The sequence below is a fragment of the Nerophis lumbriciformis genome, linkage group LG06 (genome assembly GCF_033978685.3).
Source record: "Nerophis lumbriciformis linkage group LG06, RoL_Nlum_v2.1, whole genome shotgun sequence".
In the NCBI taxonomy this organism is placed as follows: domain Eukaryota; kingdom Metazoa; phylum Chordata; class Actinopteri; order Syngnathiformes; family Syngnathidae; genus Nerophis; species Nerophis lumbriciformis.
The window spans coordinates 31,422,548-31,442,938 of record NC_084553.2 but is presented as its reverse complement, the minus strand read 5'-3'; the positions used below and the strand labels follow the sequence as shown (position 1 = coordinate 31,442,938).

The following is a 20,391-nucleotide window of genomic DNA, read 5'->3' as shown; positions in this document are numbered from 1 at the left end:
AAACCAAATTATTTTGGGGGTTTATCTCTACATCTGTTCTAGATATGTTAATCTCATCTTTAAAAAGTCAAAAACCTATGGAAGTAGAATTGTCTAACATCAATTTATATATATCAATATGATATTAATACATATGCATATATTAATAAATATACAAATACAAATGTGATATACAAATAAATCAATAATTTGTATAAATAAATGTGCATTTGTAAATATATTTTTGAGATTTGAAAATATATACAAATAGAATGTATTAATATAAAAATGCGACATACAAATAAATCAAGAATTTGTATAAATAAACATGTATTTGTAAATATATTTTTGAGATTTGAATATAGATATGCTTGATTTTGTAGTTGTATTTGTATTAAATTTGCATATGTGGATTGCTTTTTTGCTTTTGTGTTGATGAGACATTCCTCCCAAAAACCAGATGCACAAATAAATGTGACCTACACACTCCCCTGAACAACCAGCAGAGGGCACTGCAGCCAGAGCGGTCTCGGTCACAGAGCATTACAGCGCATTATATGCAAAATGCCCGGAATGCTCTGCACAAAAACAATCCACGTCTTTACAGAGAGAACGCACAACAGGCCTGAGCTTGCTAGCATTAGCATTGTATTAGCTAATGCTAATTTATCCAGTTAATCTGAAAGACCGTGCTAGCTGCTTATTTTATTGTATCAATGCCGTTTAATGACCTTGTCCTGATGTAGATACTGATCTCTTATCAGTGCAATGTGTGTCAAATCATCATCATATATCAATCTGATTGGCTCGCCAGTGTCTGACCATGTCTATGACCTCTGGCTGCAGTGCCCTCTGCTGGTTGTTTGTGCGTCTGATTTGTGGGAGGAATGTCTCATCGACACAAAAGCAAAAAAGCGATCCACATATGCAAATTCAATACAAATACAAAATCAAGGATATTTATATTCAAATCTCAAAAATATATTTACAAATATGCGTTTATTTATACAAATCATTTATTTGTATATCACATTTGTATTTGTATATTTATTAATATATGCATATGTTTTAATATCATATTGATATATATATATAAGTTGATGTGAGACAATTCTACTTCCATAAAAACCTAATCAAGGTTTTTACAACCTGTTTTCAACCAAATTCATGCAATAATGAGTTTTTTGTTTCATGTAAACATACCAAGTGTGTGTATGGGGCAGCGACTTTTGTATTTAGGGTGGCATTTTAATAGTCTTGTGTATGGGGGCACAGATTTTGGTGCTACGCCCTTGTATACATTTAGTCTTTGGTACAAGGTTTTTACATGCTGTCTTTGCACTTGCAGGAGGGCCTGACTGAGTTGAACACAACAGCCATAAAACCTCAAGTCAAACCCTGGATCAGCTGCTTCTTGTCCATCTCACATAACATAGAGGAGGTGACATATTCCCTCACAAATGTCACATTATATTTTCATAGACATGCTCTTAACTGCCATTGATCCTTACAGGAGGAATTTAATGATTACGAAGCAAATGACCCCTGGGTGCAGCAGCTCATCGTTAACTTGGAGCAGCTGATGGGGGAGTTCAAGGTGTCTACACCATTTAAACTTCAATAAATAAATGTGTTTTTTTTTTTACTAATGTCTGCCTGTCTCATCACCAGACCGCTCTCTCACCTGTAATCTACGACACGCTGACCAGCCTGATGACCAGCCTCATATCCATTGAGATGGAGAAGACGGTGCTCAAGTGCTCCTTCAGCAGGGTGAGCAGCCGAGCTCAGCCACTAGGTGGCAGCGAGCACACCCTCTGAGCTCCTCATTGCTGTCATGCAGAGGATGAAAAAGCATTCAGCAATAATTGATGAAGTCCCATCAGTGGGAGAGAAGGCTTCTGATGATATACTCCCTCTATTTTTAACAATGTGTTTATTGATAGTACAAATGGAACGCAGCTGAGAAAGGGGCTGGTAAAACTTACAGCACTTTTAGCGAGTATAAAATATTCTTTAAAAGAATAACTACTGTTGTTGCAGCTTGGTGGGCTGCAGTTTGATAAAGAGCTTCGTTCCCTCGTGGCTTATCTCACCACTGTGACCACCTGGACCATCAGGGACAAGTTTGCTCGCCTCACACAAATGGCCACCATCCTCAACCTGGAGCGGGTAATTTACCATCATGCACTATTTTTCTTTACAACATCACCATATTTGCCATTGGAACTTGATATTTACTCACCATAAACACCACTCATATTCAGTCAACCATTTCGATTATTCAACTTTACATTTACTCTCCACTGAAAATGAGTCACAACCATTTTTGTCTAAAAAGCTGAAAATCGTTATTATATTTTCATTTCTATACTAGCAGTGTACTCACCTTTTTGAGATATTGTACCTACATTAAATGTCACCATTTACATGCTATGGGATCAGCGCCATCGTTAACTTACACAATCTAATAAGAATAAAGTTCACTTAGACTGACTTAGTCAAGGAATTACAAATTTAGTGTTGCTATTATTGATACCAATACACTCAATGTATACTGTAGTTTACTCCTATAGTGTAGTTAAGTCATCAAAGTATTAGTATTACGATGACATAGTGCAGTGATTCTCAACCTTTTTTCACCAAGTACCACCTCAGAAAACACTTGGCTCTCCAAGTACCACCATAATGACTAACATTAAAATATAGTCGCATAGCAGGCTTACGTATTCAATAAAAACAAGGCAGAGGTATTATTTAACAAGTATATCTAATATTTTTGGACACTAATGTTACACAGTTTGAACAGTAACACTGTGTTTGATAATAGGAAAATAAAACACTACCTTTAAATGAAGAATCAAATATTTGGCGTACCAATTGTGGTACATGTACCACAGTTTGATGTATGTTTGATGTTATCAATCAATCAATCAATCAATGTTTATTTATATAGCCCTAAATCACAAGTGTCTCAAAGGGCTGCACAAGCCACAACGACATCCTCGGTACAGAGCCCACATAAGGGCAAGGAAAAACTCACCCCAGTGGGACGTCGATGTGAATGACAATCACTGATGTAGTGCAAACTGCAACCACATCATAAATATATTTTTAAATTAATGCCCTTTCTTAATAGTTTGAATCAGGGGTTTTCAAATTGTGAGGCCGGCCTCTATTTTGAGGCACAGCATCTTGAGAAAAATAAAGAATAGCCTTTTTCTGAAACCTGCTAAGCTAACTTTGTGTATGTTAGGCAAAGTTGATTTACAATAGAAGAACAGACTGATGGTGACGTGAGCATAAAACTCAGGTATGGTCCACAAAATCATTTTTGGAAGGTTATTTTGAACATACTTGTATCAGCTGTACAAAATAACACAATGCATAACATTAGTCTTTGTTTTTACATATTGCATATACACTTCTTTTTTGCAGTTATTTGGTAACATCATTAGAGCCCTCAAAACATGAAAGAACAGCCACATAGTCACCTTTACACTCGTTTCCCCCAATATTGTAGCCTTCAGTGTGTTCTACTGTCGAGTACAGCACTCAGCGGGAGCCCGGAGGATCCTCCAAGCGTCACCCGGCCACTACAACATGGCTTCGACGTGGAAATACTTTGTCACATCCTAGTTACTCCCTCTAAGTTAGAACTGATTTTCCATGTGTTGGAACCAGAGGCGTAAGTTGTTTTGCAAAAACTTGGTCAACAGTCGCAGCTACGATCATTAGCTCTGTTGTTAGCATTCTGTCTTGTTAGCAATGCGTGTCCCGTGTTGTCATTCCACATTGCTCATGCCAAAGTTGTGTTATTGATGAGAGTGCATCAAAAGAGTTAATCTCCACTTTGGCAGGACATCTGCTGATAGCAATGTCGTTAGCTTGAAGTGCCACGCAGACTGTCCAATGCTACGTCCATCCGTTGTGTTTTAAAATCGCTCGCGTCAAAGTCTCACCAATGTGGAAATGTGGTATTGATTGGGCAGGAGTTGAAGTCCATCAAAAAGATGTTCTGCCTAAAGTTGGTCAACTTGATATTCGCGGTGACGATACAGTACCGCCATCTGTTATATTTAGCCTTGTTGACCCTTAACCCGGAAACAGAAGTCCCGCTTGCTAAATATTTGTATCCATCACTGTGAAATAATAGAAAATAAGACAAATACTGCACTGTAATACATATAATACACAAATATAACTTAATTTAGGCCAAAAACATGTAGACTATGCAGAATATCTAGAATATGCTTTAATGGGTTTTTTTTCCCTTTTTAAATCCACCATGTAGTAAAGCGATGATATTTGAAGCGCGGTGTCGCAAGAGACGACTAATCCATATCATGGACATTTCAGTGAAATCAGCTTATGATGAATTAATAGCAAACTTTTCATTTTACAGAGTACAGGGTTTCCCCTTAATGCTTAATGTAACTGAATGTGGTGCACCGTCACGTGAAAATCATAGCCGCCACACCTTAAAAATAAGACTTTGACCACCAAAAACAGCGCTGCCGAAACCGGATGTTTTGATGTAAAAAAGACACACGCGATTGTCTGGAGCATAGTCAGCATGTCTGCGATGAGGACATACTTTAATATATGCCAGATATACCTGTGGATAAAGATCTACAAAATGAAAATTTTGGAGCAGCAGTGCCAAGCAAGTGTGACGTCATGCTCACTTTTCATCGGGCACATGGAGGGACAGAAGTAGAGCCTCTAAACACAAGTACTTACTATAATAAGACCAGAAAAAGATGCTAGATTTGTTGCTAGTCATTTTTAATAAAGAAAAAGTCAAAAAGCTTCTAGGCACTTAAAAAATTCTCAACAAAGTGCATTGTACAATAAGCAGCAACAATTCAAAATATAGTAAAACAATATAATATCAAAGATATATGTTAATACTAAATAATGATAACACAGATTTTTTTTTAAGTGTATGTTTACATTTTTTTAGCCTTTTTAAAGAAAATCATGTCATCATAGCAAATGATTCAAATAATATGATGACGTCAATGTGCCCACACCCCCTAAGCACGCCCCCAGCACCACAGGTAACTTGGCAATCAAGGGGAAACTCTGGAATAGTCATGTATATTGCAAAGAATGTGTGCTGAACAAATAAGGTATTTACCCTCCTGATGTGTGAGTGCTTAAACAGAACAGGACTTCAATCTAAAACACTGCAATAATGAAGTAAGGAAGTGAATAATGTACACTAAATATATGCTAGTGTACAATAATTAATTGAAATCATTGTATGTTAGACTTTTTAGGACATGTTGATTTAAAAAGGTTCATTACGTCCTCTCATTCATTTACTTTTCAGTTTTTCTTAAAGTCAGGCAATATTTTCGGTATACTGGATGTAATTTTTACCTGACATGTTTCGACTGTCATCTGCTGTCTTCTCCAGAATGGTCACCTGATCACTGCGAGGTGTTGCCTATCAGCTGTTCTTATAGGGAAAATATTGTCTGTCTAAAAGAAAATTTGACAAGTTTTTTAAGACAATATTTTAATCACTTGCTGCAGGTAACGGAGATCTTGGACTATTGGGGACCAAACTCCGGCCCCCTGACGTGGCGTTTGACCCCAGCAGAGGTGCGTCAGGTTCTCGCTCTGCGCGTGGACTTCAGAAGTGAGGACATCAAGAGGCTGCGACTGTGACGTGCTGCGCCGACTCTTGTGATGCACGTCACAAAAGACAATTCAGGTTTGATCCTCGTTTTTTGAAACGGAGACAGCCTGAGGTCAAGCAAACTGTAGACGATTAAATCTTTGCGCCCGGGAGATGTTGAAATGTAAGTGAGCGCTGTTAAAGATGAGCATGTGTAATTAAGAGGTCTATAATTGTGGGAGTTCCGACCTTGTAAAGTGTAACGGTGAGAAAGGAGGACACTCGGCAACAGAGGAGCAGAGCGGTAATGAACATGGCTGCTATTAACGTGACAGAAGCAGGTCAGACAGCTGATCCCGCCTCATCATTCAATAAAGGAATGGCTGCTCGTCTGCCAGGATGAAACACTTTTAACCTAATAAATCGAGACACGCTCTCGCCGCGTTTTCTCTACATTCATCCTGATTGGATAAAGTGTTTCGCCAGTGAGTGCAGCCACGCAAAAGCTGCTCCCAATCTCTTGGGAACATGCTTGCGCAATGACACACAATGCAGCATTAAAAGTGCTCCATTCTCATATTGCCGCACCTGACCTGAATCCTATTGAAAGCATCAACACAGGAATAGTTAGGAAAAGTGTAGCTTTAATGTAAACACAACATTCGATTGGCTCAGCACAAACATTCCACATGAGAGCAACCAAAGAACTACAGAATAAGATGGGGGTTGGGGGGTGCAGCACAAAAACATTCACAGTAAAAAAAATCTGGTATAATCGTAATATATATATATACAATACGGTGCTTTTAAGGTGAGGATGGTTGACGTGAGAGGAGCGGGGAGGTGGATTTTAGGGTGCAAAGGGGAAAATGGAGAGCTGTACTTTTTCTCTGTGAAAAGGGAAAGATGGCAGATGGGGGGGGGGGTACTGTTTTGACCTGTCAGGAGCAGGGCTTAGAATACAATAAAGCAATCTCCCCCTGACAGAGGCTGCCTCTAATGATCTTCTTGTGCAGTGTTCTATGCCTAAACAGATTCACATTAAGGGGTACAAGACGGTACCAGAGGCCTCCTCTTACTTTTTAGGAATCGAAAGGTGTGGTAAGAAGGTAGGAGGAGGGGCTTCAATCAGTAAGAAGTTGTCTGATAAAAACATATCCTTCTATAATCCTAATCTGTTTTCAGATGGTTGGCACCGATATGACTGCTTTAGTTTTTCTCCCCCCTCCTTTTGGTGTAACATGATTGGTTATCTCTCGCACTCGACACTCAATACTCTCTTGTGACGTCTTAGTAAAGAGAAGAGAAAAAGGAGCAGAACTAACATGCCTAAGGCTACTCGGTCATGTGTATGACCAAGAAGGAGCGTTTTGTGCCCTTTTGAAGTTCAAACATTATCCTCATCACGCAGCACGAGTACCACAGGCTCATGGCTTGCACATAGAAGCCAAACAGAGGAATTTTTGCACTGCATTTTTCTCCAAAGAAGGCGCCCAGTAAATACCACCCTGGTGCCAGCGCTCCTGACCTCTCCCAATTGTTTATTTATGATCATCAATAAATCAGATTAAAAAGACAAAACCAGGATTGTGTATTGAAATGATAAGAGGAGGGGGGAGAAATCATGACATGAATCCAACGTGATGTCTGGCGGCAGCTCTTTGGGTCCATTCGGACGTGTAGAATTACATATTTTTGTGTTTTTAAGTATCATGAAAATGATCATTAACACCTCACACTCTCCATGACAACAGCTGTGCTCAGTATAAGCCACACCCTCTCAGGTTGTTTGCAATAATGATGTCAGTGACGGCATCAAACACTACCTGGATGTTCCCTGTGTCCGTGGCACAGGTCAGGTGACAGTAGATCTCCTTGTTGGGCGAGCGGTTCTTACTCTCAAACTGAACCTGAATGTATGCGGTAGCGTCGTCGTAAGTGTTAGCACCTGCAAGGCCAACAGAGGGATGAGTGTTGTTGCGTTCAAGGACCCATTAGGGAGTACGGACAAGACTAACCTGTGTATTCGGGGAAACAGATCGTCAGCGGCGACTTCTTGATCTTCTCTGCAAAGAGATCCTTCTTGTTGAGGAAGAGGATGATGGAGGTGTCGATGAAGAACTTGTTGTTGCAGATGGAGTCAAACAGCATGAGGGATTCGTGCATGCGGTTCTGACGCAGGAAGACACCAAAACAACTTATTGTTTCACTTTATGCTTAATTGGTAGGGCAGCTTAAAAAAAATCATTTACATCCGAATTGCGATTCTTATTTATTCCGATTCTAAGTCGATTCATAATTTCAAAAATAAATGTTTTCTTTTTTTTAAATAACACATTTTTACATTAACATTTGTTAGGTTGTCTTAATGTCATACGCCAGCAGCCAAGATGGGCTTTTGTAACCTGTTTTGAAAAGTTTTTGTAACAAGTAATATATCAAGAGAATTAGTTTGAAACGAGAATTGTGTTGAATCGACAATTGATTCAGAAACAAACCGCCACCAAAAGAATTGTCGCCGAATCGTGAGTTCTTGTAAGATCCCCGTCCCTACTAATGGATGTAATATTGTATCAGTGTAGGTTTACCGGGTAGGTCTTTTTAAAGTACGACTTCAAAACTAAAACCTTTTGTGTCAGGGATGTCCAAACAAAAATATAAAAACATGTATTTGTTATTAAACATGCTAAAAACAATCCAATGTACATCAGTAAATACAACAACAAAAACATACATGTGCATCTTTATCTTATAGAGCACAAAGTAAATAGGTATTACTATTAATGACCCCGGAAGGGATAAGCAATAGAAAATGGATGGATGGAATATCTTATAATATTCAGCATTTCCTTTTTTTCCTACATTTGTTTTTCATTTGAGTGTGGCACCTTTTCTGGAATTAAATGTTCTACTGCAGGACCTTGTTAAAAAAAAATGTATTAAGGCAACAAGACAAGCTGTGGGCCACATATGACCCCCAGAATGGATCTGTGACACCATTTGATATATGTGGTTCTAATAATTGTCTTTTTTAATTTGACTTGACACAAGTACAAAATACTTTTTCAAATGATTATATATACATACTTGATCTTGTTGACAGAAGGGAACAAATGACCTATGAAGTAAAATGAAGTTATCTGTCTTTGTAGCATTGTTATGCATTACACTCTAGGTTGTTTTATCTTTATTTTATTTTTCTGTCATTTGTAAATGTTTTTATTGATTTTAATGTTGCACGGTGTGAATGTTTGTTGTATAAAAAAATAAAAATCTACAGTTAAATGGCTAATATAAATATAATTTAAACCATAACAAAGTTGCGTGTGTAACGATAGCTGTAAGACAAGATATGTACTGTACAAACAGTGGGAACTGACAGCATAATGTATAAAATAATATGTAATTATAAGATTTTTTTTATTAATCACTTTATCACAGCTCACTGCTTTTAACGATTGTTCCTTTTCTTGGATTATTATGTTTGTTATCAGTGTTTTTGTTACAGTCAAACTTACAGTTGTCTCGTCCTCGTGGAGCACCTGGTCGTAACCGCTCAGAGCCACACAGAAGATGATGGCGGTCACGTCCTCAAAGCAGTGGATCCACTTCTTCCTCTCTGACCTCTGACCTCCGACATCAAAGAGCCTGGAGAAAGAAAGACAAGGCTCAAGTTGAGATATGAAGCTAGATTGCTGACAATGCATACAATGACAGCAAGGGCTACCTGAAATGAAGGTTTTTGAAGGTGAAATGAGTTTCCACAATGCCGGTGGTCTTCACTCGAGTTCTCAGGATGTCCTGCTCTGTGGGCTGATAGTCTGTTGCCCCGATCCGGTCTAAACTGTCCAGGTAGCTGACGAGGACGACAAGGATCAAGGAGGTGGATAGGCCTGGTCAAGAACATTATAAACGCATCTAACTGTGACTCACTATTGGGCCGAGTCGTTGAGCTGGTATTCACGGGCCCGGTTGAAGCACTCCTGAGTCCCGGCGTCGGCCCAGACACGCTTCATGGCGCTGAGGAGCTCAGCAGAGTACGGCTCTGTGTCCTCCATGCGACTCACAACATCGCACACCAGCTTGGCATCCGCCTGAAAAAACACAAGAAGATTTTCACATTTAATACTTCTCAGTATGGACTCAACTAAACTAAGCAGGCTTTGCTTTTTGTTTGGCTTTTTCACGATTTCACAAAAGAAGGCTCCCAGTGAAAAGGTAAGAAAAACGATGACTCCCTGAAATGTAAAACTACCATCAAACTGAAGGGTGAGTACACAATTTATTGTTTGATGGTTGACTTCTTTTTACACTTGTATGTCAGCTAAGAAGGTGAAGATGCACTTTTAAGGTTTAATATAAAGCGGTTAACTGATTTTAGGAAATGTATTTAAAGCTGCTGTATGTCACCAGCAGAGGCGTAGAATCAAATTCTGGGCTCCATTTGACCCTAAACCCACCGTCACCGCACCATACACACATACACTTCGTTCACATGCAATAAAAAACTAATCGTTGCATGAATTTAGTTGAAACCAGCTTTTTAAGACCCATGTAAAACTCTAATTGTTGACATTTTAAAGATAGGATTAACATATCCAGAACATACATCTAGATAAATCCCCTTAAAGTAATTTAGCTTTGTTAAAAAAAAGGTAGTTGGGGTTTTTTTTACAAAAAAATGCTAACAAATTCAATATAAAATGGCTAGAATAGGATGTTTAAAACATATAAGATGTCATTATTCATTGAAATAATAGGTATATAAGTCTTACATTAACTTCTGATTAATTCAAAATGATTCTCGCGATATACTATTCAGTATAACATGGTAATAAAACCTTTTCACTACAGGTTACAAAAGCTCCTTTTGCTTGTTGACATATGATGTACACTCACAGCAAGTAAGCGGTAGATGGCATAACAAAATATTTAATGTTTTTCAAAATCAATTTTTTAAGTATATGCTTTGATTTTGAATCTGAATAAATGAGAATTGTGTCAATTTCTTTTCATTTCTTAACTTTCTGTTAAGTTTTCATGACTTCAGAGTGAAAAATAGAGATTAGCTGATACACATAGGATTATCATCAGTGTTTAATACAAATCATGATAGCAAATCTTTTTTATTATGTATATATTATTAGTGCACCTCCTGGGGGTTAAGTCTCCCCCCGTCTTTTAAACCTAATTATGGCTCTGTTTCTAACTTTAATCAAGGGCCCTTGAACACACAACAGTTATGTGCAATAAGATGCAAAAGTGGAACTTGTACATAACTCCTGTGCTGCCACAAATACATGTATTATATTTGTACATTTCTTCCATCATCTTCTTGTTCCAAAATGTTGGTGCTGTGTGTGAATGCTTGAAGGAGAACTTTGATGACGTCTGTGTGGGGGGTCACTGGAGCCTATCTCAACTAGGGACAAACGGTAGAAAATGGTTAGATGGATGACGTCTGTGTTAAGTGACGCGTTTGATGCTGGGTTTGCAGTTATCCAGGTGGAACAAACCATTTTGCATTTTTAATAGGGGGTGTAGGTAGTCTTCAATTTTGTTCATCTGATTCAAGCAACCTTATTATTACATTTTCACAGCCATGGTCGTTTCTTTACAACTTTCATATTCAAACGACAGAAAAAAAAACTATCTTCAAACTTCACAAAAGCCCCCCTGTGCTCGAGGCCCAGGGACAACATCCTCAATTACACATCCACTTCGACACCACTGGTCACTGGCTCAAAATGACATGTTTTCAAACCAAAATACATATAAAAAGACCACCAAGTGCTAGCATGTGTTAGCATTAGTGGTTTAAAAGAACACACTCAACTAATACAAGTCTATATTTAGCACAGTTACAAAAAGAGGTGGCCGTGCGTGCACGTACACAAAAGAGATCTTCGAGGATGAAAAGATTTCAAATGGATGTTAGTGTTGTTCTATTCCTGTTCACCCAGCGAGTGGAATCATACGCTTTTTAGAACACTGCTTTTGTAACATGACTTTATCATCCATCATTCATTTATCATTTGTTTGCTGTCATCGTTGGTACTCTATTTGCACCACAAGATCAACATTTATTCTATTTTTCTATGTATTTTGTTCGATTTATAATCTATTCTTAATAATCTGCATTTTCTATAGTACCAGTCTGAATGAGGGGCTAGCTGACCCAAGTTGTGACCTGGGGTTGATCACTCTGCCATGCACAGCTCTTAACGTCTGTGTCGCTGACCTGGCTCTAAGCCCGTGACCCTCTTTTGGCTTCCTGATGGACTGGACTCCCACAACATTTAACATTTCAATAATTATACCGGGTAGCACGGTGGAACAGGGGTTAGTGCATGTGCCTCACAATATCAAGGTCCTGGGTGGAGTTTGCATGTTCTCCCTGTGACTGCGTGGGTTCCCTCCGGGTACTCCGGCTTCCTCCCACCTCCAAAAACATGCACCTGGGGATAGATTGATTGGCAACACTAAATGGTCCCTAGTGTGTGAATGTGAGTGTGAATGTTGTCTGTCTATCTGTGTTGGCCCTGTGATGAGGTGGCGACTTGTCCAGGGTCCACAATCCCGACAGGGACAAGGGGTAAAAAATGGATGGATGGAATAATTATACCCACTCAACATCCCTTGCAGCCGATTCCTACATCTGCGGTCCCTTCTTTTTCCCCAGATGGGGTTTTTTGGGGTTTTATCTTTGCCCACATGTGGTTTTAGATCAGGGGATGTTGTTGTGAGTTTGTGAAGCCATTTGAGACCCTTGTGATTAAGGGCTACATAAATATGTTTGATTGATTGATAACCTACTCTATTTATATCCTATTCCAAACTGTGGCACGTGTACCACTAGAGGTACGCGGGCTCCGTCTAGTGGTACGTCGAAAAAAAATCACTTGATTAAAGTGCAGTGTTTTATTTTCCTATATTCAAACACAGTGTTACTGTTCAGTGTGTTATATTACAGTGGACAAAGTATTATTCATACTTGGTAAATAAAACCTATGCCTTGTTTTTAATGAGTACTTACTTAGGCCTACTATGCTACTGTAATTTAATGTTGATTATTATGGTGATACTTGGAGAGCCAAGTTTTTCCTGAGGTGCTACTTGGTGAAAAAAGAGAACCACTGTCCTATTCTTTTGGCATTATGTGCATACTATTGTTCTTGTGGTAATTATTGGGCTAAATCAGGGACCCCAGGTAGTAAATGATGTGCCATCTGGTATGACAATAAAGTTCCTTGGATTCTTGAATTGGTGTGGCGAACCTTACGTGGTATGACCAGGAAGAGGGCAAGACTGTGTGGCTCGTTTGAACGTGAGCGCCCTCTATCTCCATCTGTGACACACAGCAGCTTTAAAACACTGCCTGTAACTTTAAAGGTTTGACACTGGAACAGATCGTTTTCTCTAAATCGGACCAGCATTTACCAAAACGTATGGTGTTCAACCTCAAGGGGATCAACTCCAATGTAAATTTCAGACTGTGTTTGATGTCACTATAACATTTTACCCCCTGGATGGAGCATTTCAAAATGAAGGCGACTGACTTTTCGATCCTTGTCTCCAAACTCGATTCCCAGTGAGTCCATGGCTCTGAGGATGGCTGCCAAGCTCTGGATGGTGTTGCTGTAGACCACGGGCTTATACTGCTTCACGTCATCCCCAGAGAAGCCATCTTCATGGATAATCCTGCAGGCGTACGCAGACATTAACACAAGGAAAAGTCCACTTCTGCCATATGTTCCTGCAGGCCTCTTTTCCTCTCTTTGGACCTCATGGGGATAACTCATGGCATATTGTGGAAGTGATTTACGCTTTCTAGCACACGCATCCAACCTAAAAGACACGCCTTTATAATGTGGTGGACCCTCATTACCTCCATCCATAACTGCACGATTATGTGATATTTAAGCCATGTATAATTTATGCCTGGCAATGAAGTCTTCATCCATCACTCTGCACTGCACTCTGCAAGCTCCATTTTAAGACAAATTGGGACTCTTTAAATGCTATCACCATCACTTTGAGCGTATACATGCTGCATGGCACTCATCACTTCCTGTAATACATGGTGTTTAAGCCACTCACTTCCTTTGTTCCTGAGGTTCACACACACACACACACAAGGTGCTACGTCACACATGAAAAAGACACTGCCGACAACTGTGCTCAATGTTTCCCTGCATGGGAGAAAAAAAGGAGGAGGAGGAGCTTTTTAATATTTTGTGCAGTGGCTGTGTGCGCAATTGTGTAATTATGGATGAGAAGTGGATAAGAGAGAAGCGGATTGAATTAATAAACAGTGAGGGCTGCAAATAACCTTCTGTTGTTTGTATTTGGAGCAACCTTTATGTAAAATATCTATTTCCAAATACTCCTTCAAAGGCTGCCTGCAGTCAAACAGGCTATTTTTACACCCAAATAGTCGTTTTTTCTTCTAAAAGGTCACCTATATCTGTCTTTTCAAAAGCTCTTCACTTTTTCAGCATCCACAAATGATGAGAACGTCACTGACCAACCACATTTAAGTGTAAAAATAGAAATTGTCTGACATATCTGCAGCTGCTAGTGACTCGTTCAAGTTAGTGCATCGCCCCCCAAATGGGCTGGCCTTTTTTTTGGTCAATTCAATTATTCATATCCGAGGAGGCTAACTTTGTGCCTCTGATAACTTAACACAGTGGACCGCGAACAAATGTGTAAGACATTGTTATGAAATGGAAAAGGGGTAGGAAGAAATACACTGCTTCTTATTAGGGACGGCGTGGCGCAGTGGAAGAATGGCCGTGCGCGACCCGAGGGTCCCTGGTTCAATCCCCACCTAGTACCAACCTCGTCATGTCCGTTGTGTCCTGAGCAAGACACTTCACCCTTGCTCCTGATGGGTGCTGGTTAGCGCCTTGCATGGCAGCTCCCTCCATCAGTGTGTGAATGTGTGTGTGAATGGGTAAATGTGGAAGTGGTGTCAAAGCGCTTTGAGTACCTTGAAGGTAGAAAAGCGCTATACAAGTACAACCCATTTATCATTTATTTATTCTTCCTAGGCTGTAATGAGAAACTGGAAATATGTGATGTAATATATTCTAACTGTATGCATGTTGGAAATATATCAAAACCATAACAGAACACATTTGGAAATTAACACTCATTTAATATATTTGTCAAATTATTGATTTCTTTAATCAGAAGAATCACATTGTGGAATTTGCACTAATCGTGATTAATCACAGGTGATTACACGCTTGCATACTTAAAATTAGAAAATACCCCAATATTTTTACATAAATGCAATTTTATTGTCAGAATGTCATCCAAAAACGTTTTTTAAATGATTTATTTGAATGCACATAATTTATTTGCACAAAAATTGGTAACAGTTTTATCTAAAGTTCTTCCAGGCTGTATTTTGGAGTGACATTTGCCAGAAAGCACACAAGTCAGAGTCTCCTCCCTCACTTTTGTACTGACGTATGCATTGATCGGATCACTGACCGTATAGCGGTTCAGGTAAAAGAGCTTGTACGGTCAAGATAAAAGGCAGATTAATCCAACTGTGTACATGATTAATGCCATATTTTTGTGATTAATCACATGAGTTAACTCAAGCGTGTCCAAACTTCTTCCAGAGAGTGCCGCATACTGAAATATTTAAGGATGCGAGGGCCATTTTGATACATGTTGTACAATGAAGATGCTAAAACCAGTACAATGTAGGTCAATATATGCTAAATTATCAGAACAAAACACATCTTAACTTTGTCTAATAGATAACAAAGCATTTAGACTATTTTTTTATTTTTTAAGATGATTGCATTTTTTAATGATGTTATTTACATTACTGTAATTGTATGCGTGTACAGCTCCACTAATGGACATTGGAGTGTTACCGTATTTTTCGGACTATAAGTCGCAGTTTTTTTCATAGTTTGGCCGGGAGTACGACTTATACTCAGGAGCGTCATATGTGTGAAATTATTAACACATTACCGTAAAATATCAAATAATATTATTTAGCTCATTCACGTAAGAGACTAGACATATAAGATTTCATGGGATTTAGCGATTAGGAGTGACAGATTGTTTGGTAAACGTATAGCATGTTCTATATGTTATAGTTATTTGAATGACTCTTACCATAATATGTTACGTGAACATACCAGGCACGTTCTCAGTTGGTTATTTATGCGTCATATAACGTACACTTATTCAGCCTGTTCACTATTCTTTATTTATTTTAAATTGCATTTCAAATGTCTATATTCTTGGTGTTGGGTTTTATCAAATAAATTTCCCCAAAAAATGCGACTTATACTCCAGTGCGACTTATATATGTTTTTTTCCTTCTTTATTATGCATTTTCGACCGGTGCGACTTATACTCCGGAGCGACTTATACTCCGAAAAATACGGTACTTTCAAAGGCAAAATTAAAGTATTGCTAGAAACATAATTTTATATGGGACTTTATTGTATTATATGTATAGTACATGTTCCAAAAAGAAAAAAAGCATAAAACACCACCAGAATTAAAGATATTACAAGTCAAAGTGATGAAGCTTAGTGTTACGCTCATGACTTGATGTAACTAAACATTATCCTACAAGATGAAGGCAATTACATTTTTATTGATATTTGAAATGTATTCAATGTTTATAAATGAATATTTAAATATACGAAATGTAAAAAAGGGAATAAATATTCAAAATAAGATCATTAAATGAAATCGAGTTTGGTTACGCCATCATGAGCGCAACACAAGGTTGTAAAAGTTTCAACTACAATTCTAAATAAGATGTCAAAAGCAAACTGAAATCAAATACACACAGCTTAAAGATTGATCGATACCTATTTAAATTTAGTCATACATAAATATGAGGATTTATCAAAATATAAAAGAAATATGCCTGAACAGAACGCTCATGATGGTTACACCAAAAAGTAACGCTATGAATCGCGTTTTTCCAAGTTTTTGGGGCATTTTTATGCTATTTCCAAGCATCTCCTTTTTATTGTCGTTGATTTTAAATGGTCAAACTAATGCATATTACATATGCATGCCCTAGTAAACAAAAAAAGCCATATTTATTTTGATTGTTACATTTTGAAGTACATTTGTGCAGGTGGGTGCGAATGTACCCATTACCAGAGCTGTACACATACATTTGAAAGCATTTTGAATTGTCTTGCATGAGATTTGTGCTTTAAAATTGACTTGTCTTGCCGAATCTAACCCCCTTAAGGTATTACAATTCTTTCTATCATTATTCTTTACTAATATCATTGTCATACCGCCAACTAAATGTTTTTGAAGGCTATAGCACACCCAAAAACTTACCATATCATGCAAGAAATGTGTAGACATGATCATTACAGGACGCATGGGAGTCATCAAAGACCGTATAAATCATCGGCCATTTTGGTTTTCAGGTCCCATTTTTCGGGGTGAACTGGGCCAGTCTCGTTTTTTCTTATTTTTTTGTGTAACATTTTCATCCAGGATGTGGGGTTTTTTGTCTTTAACACACAGGTGTCAAACGCAAGGCTCGGGGGTTAAACGCGGCCCACTACATCATTTTACGTGGCACACGGAAGCCTGGAAATACCATGTGGCAATAAAGTACTTTATCTTTTTTTTTTTACTAAATGTATTTGTTTTTTTCATTTTCACAGAAAACACTGCAATGTATATGCAGTTCAAATCTTTTCAATCTAAATAATATCCCATAATGCAACAAATATATTATCATCCATTCCAAAAAAATTAAATCTGCCTGACTTACAATTTTAAAGCAAGCATCAAATTGTAGACTGTAAAAATGACAATAGAGTTCGCTGTAAAATTCTGGCGCCTAAGCTGTCAGTTTTTTAGCGTACAATTAATGGTACTTTTTACAGCATATCATCCTTAATGGGAAAACAGTACACCTGTTTTTTTTGGTAAAATTCTGGCAACTGAGCTGCAGGTTGAAAAATCTGCAGTCTTCTTTTTCCATTTATGATAATTCACCATAAAAACAACAGCCGTATGTTTTACGTTAAAAAAAAAAGTCAGCTTAGTTGCCAGACTTTTACCGTAAAAAAACAGCGGCATTTACATTAATATGCTATAAAGAAAAAAACACTGCACATTTTTCCTGTTAAATCCTGGCGACCTAGCTGCCTAAAAAAAATAGTAAATTGTGTAATGATATAATCAGACAAGTCCTTATACATTTACTGTACATTCATATATTATTCACTGTTACAAGCGACCCTCTGCGATGTGGCCCTTAATGAAAACGAGCTTGACACCCTTGCCTTAGAACAGGGGTCACCAAACTTTTTGAAACCAAGAGCTACTTCTTGGGTACTGATTAATGCGAAGGGCTACCAGTTTGATACACACTTAAATAAATTGCCAGAAATAGCCAATTTGCTCAATTTACCTTTAACTCTGTTGTTATTAATAATTAATGATATTTATCTTTGTGGAAACACTGATCATCTTAATGATTTCTCACAATAAATATATATAGAAACAGATAAATATCAATATGCAACACTTTATTTTTATATTTTCTCTAAGTGCACATTTTTCAAATTGAACAATTTTAAAAGAAATTCAAAAGACTTTGAAATAAGATTTAAATTTGATTCTACAGATTTTCTAGATTTGCCAGAATATATATTTTTTAATTTTAATCATAATAAGTTTGAAGAAATATTTCACAAATATTCTTCGTCGAAAAAAACAGACGCTAAAATGAAGAATTAAATTAAAATGTATTTATTATTCTTTACAATAAAAAAAATAAATTTACTTGACCATTGATTTAAATTGTCAGGAAAGAAGATGAAGGAATTTAAAAAGGTATATGTGTTTAAAAATCGTAAAATCATTTTTAAGGTTGTATTTTTTCTCTAAAATTGTCTTTCTGAAAGTTATAAGAAGCAAAGTAAAAAAAATAAATGCATTTATTTAAACAAGTAAAGGACCAAGTCTTTAAAATATTTTCTTGGATTTTCAAATTCTATTTGAGTTTTGTCTCTCTTGGAATTAAAAATGTCGAGCAAAGCGAGACCAGCTTGCTAGTAAATAAATACAATTAAAAAATAGAGGCAGCTCACTGGTAAGTGCTGCTATTTGAGCTATTTTTAGAACAGGCCAGCGGGCGACTCATCTGGTCCTTGGTGTTGGTGACCCCTGCTTTAGAATGTGTCGCGCCCCCCCCCCCCCCCCCCCCCCCACCCCCCACCCCCCTCCCCAAAATAATCAAAGTGCAGGCCTCAAATGGCCCCTGGACCGCACTTTGGACACCCCTGAGTTAACTGGTTAATTTTGACTGCTCTAATTATATTCATGTATAGTATTCGACCATCTGCTTGTCTATAACAAACAAGGGGAAAATGCAGGAAAGACGACATGGCCAAGTGTGTTGCATTCAGGGTAGATATGGAGAAAAAGAGTTGTGAAAGGGTAGATAGGTGAAGGAAGAAGAAGTAGGAATGGGGGAGGGAGCAAACATGCACTGTGGAGCTGACGAGAAGATTCTCAATCGAAAACATACAATAGACGGCGATTTATCCTGAAAACATCTCGAAACTTCACTAAGAGGTTTAGTGCGAACGACAACAGTGATTTAAAACATCCAAGAGTGATTTAGCTTAGCCAAGGGACGCTTTTGATGCGGTTTCCAAGCCATATTTCTACGTAAATCCGCTTTATGGGCAAAGTACTCCCGCCGATATCGGGCACTTAAAGCCATTAAGATTAAAAGCAGAGGTATTCACTAATGGAGCTTTGCTGACCTCACTCACACACGAGAGGAAGGAACAACACCCAAATGGTCTCACGCTCGCACCGTCAAGGCATTAAAAAAGATTTCAGCACCGGGCCGAGCGAACAGCACCGAGCGAGCCCTCACTCGTCGAGCCGCCGGCACACCGGCACTCTGCTCCGGGCTTCGGCCTCTGGAAACATGGCGGCTCACCGAGCGCGAGGGAGGAGGGGGTGGGGGTGGGGGTGGGCGGTGCAATCTCGGGCCTGTCAGACTTGAATCTCGCATAAATACAAATGAACTGTAAAAAAAAGGAAAAGCATAAATATAAAAAGACTTACTTCATCTGTTTAACGATGGTGCTTTTGCCGGACTCGCCCCCGCCTGCAAGGAAGAGAGGGCCGCCATGGTGAAATCAGTACCACGGAGAGCACCACCGCCCCGCGCAGTCCCCAGGCGGCCATAGGGCGTGTTGGCCCGCGTCTTAACTCACCGAGCAGGAGCAGCTTGACGTCCTTGGCCGCCACCACGCCGTCCTCCTTCAGGTTCTTCTCGATGGCCTTGCTCCGGTCCAGAGCCGCGCGCTCCTCGGCGCTGAGCGTACATCCCATGCTTCCAAGCGGAAAGAACAAGCGTCGTCTCCCCGGGTCCGCCCTGTGGCCCTCTCGGTCTCACTCAGTGCGATGTGGGCTCTCTCGCTCCTTCTGCGCGCCGCCGCTACAGCATGAGGGCCCGGATTGAGGGCGACGCTGATGCCGGGGTTCCCGAAGCGGTTCTTTTTTTTCCCCTCTCGGTGACTCCGAGTGTGCGTCTCGCTCCGTCCCCTCTGTCGGAGGGGGGTTTGGGGGCGGGGTGGGGTCGTTGTGAGAGAGCCTCGCTGCGGGGCTGAGGTTGTTGTTAGGTGGGGGAGAGTGCGGGGGAGGAGAGCGGGGGTCTGAAGCTCTCTCTCTCTCTCTCTTTCTACAGGGCGGTGCTGCTGCTGCTGCTGCTGCTGGTAGTGATGGTGGCGGCGATG

At 39.1% G+C, this 20,391-nt stretch overlaps 2 protein-coding genes across 3 annotated transcripts in view; one reads left to right on the top strand and one right to left on the bottom strand.

Moving 5' to 3' along the window:
* The window catches only part of cog4 (component of oligomeric golgi complex 4), a 22,782-nt gene extending 15,773 nt beyond the window's left edge, over nt 1-7,009 (top strand). For both annotated transcript variants that reach the window (XM_061964134.2, XM_061964135.2), the window contains 5 exons: nt 1,328-1,420; nt 1,493-1,576; nt 1,651-1,752; nt 2,023-2,151; nt 5,524-7,009. In XM_061964134.2, the coding sequence (XP_061820118.1) occupies nt 1,328-1,420; nt 1,493-1,576; nt 1,651-1,752; nt 2,023-2,151; nt 5,524-5,658 (543 nt within the window). In that variant the 3' untranslated portion in view covers nt 5,659-7,009. The remainder of the gene's footprint in view (nt 1-1,327; nt 1,421-1,492; nt 1,577-1,650; nt 1,753-2,022; nt 2,152-5,523) is intronic.
* gnao1b (guanine nucleotide binding protein (G protein), alpha activating activity polypeptide O, b) lies at nt 7,006-20,391 on the bottom strand. The gene is made up of 8 exons (XM_061964136.2): nt 19,870-20,391; nt 19,718-19,760; nt 13,168-13,309; nt 9,542-9,702; nt 9,336-9,464; nt 9,127-9,256; nt 7,627-7,780; nt 7,006-7,556 (listed from the first exon to the last, which is right to left on the bottom strand). Exons 1-8 carry the CDS (start codon nt 19,985-19,987, stop codon nt 7,369-7,371), a joined length of 1,065 nt encoding a protein of 354 aa, XP_061820120.1. The 5' UTR covers nt 19,988-20,391; the 3' UTR covers nt 7,006-7,368.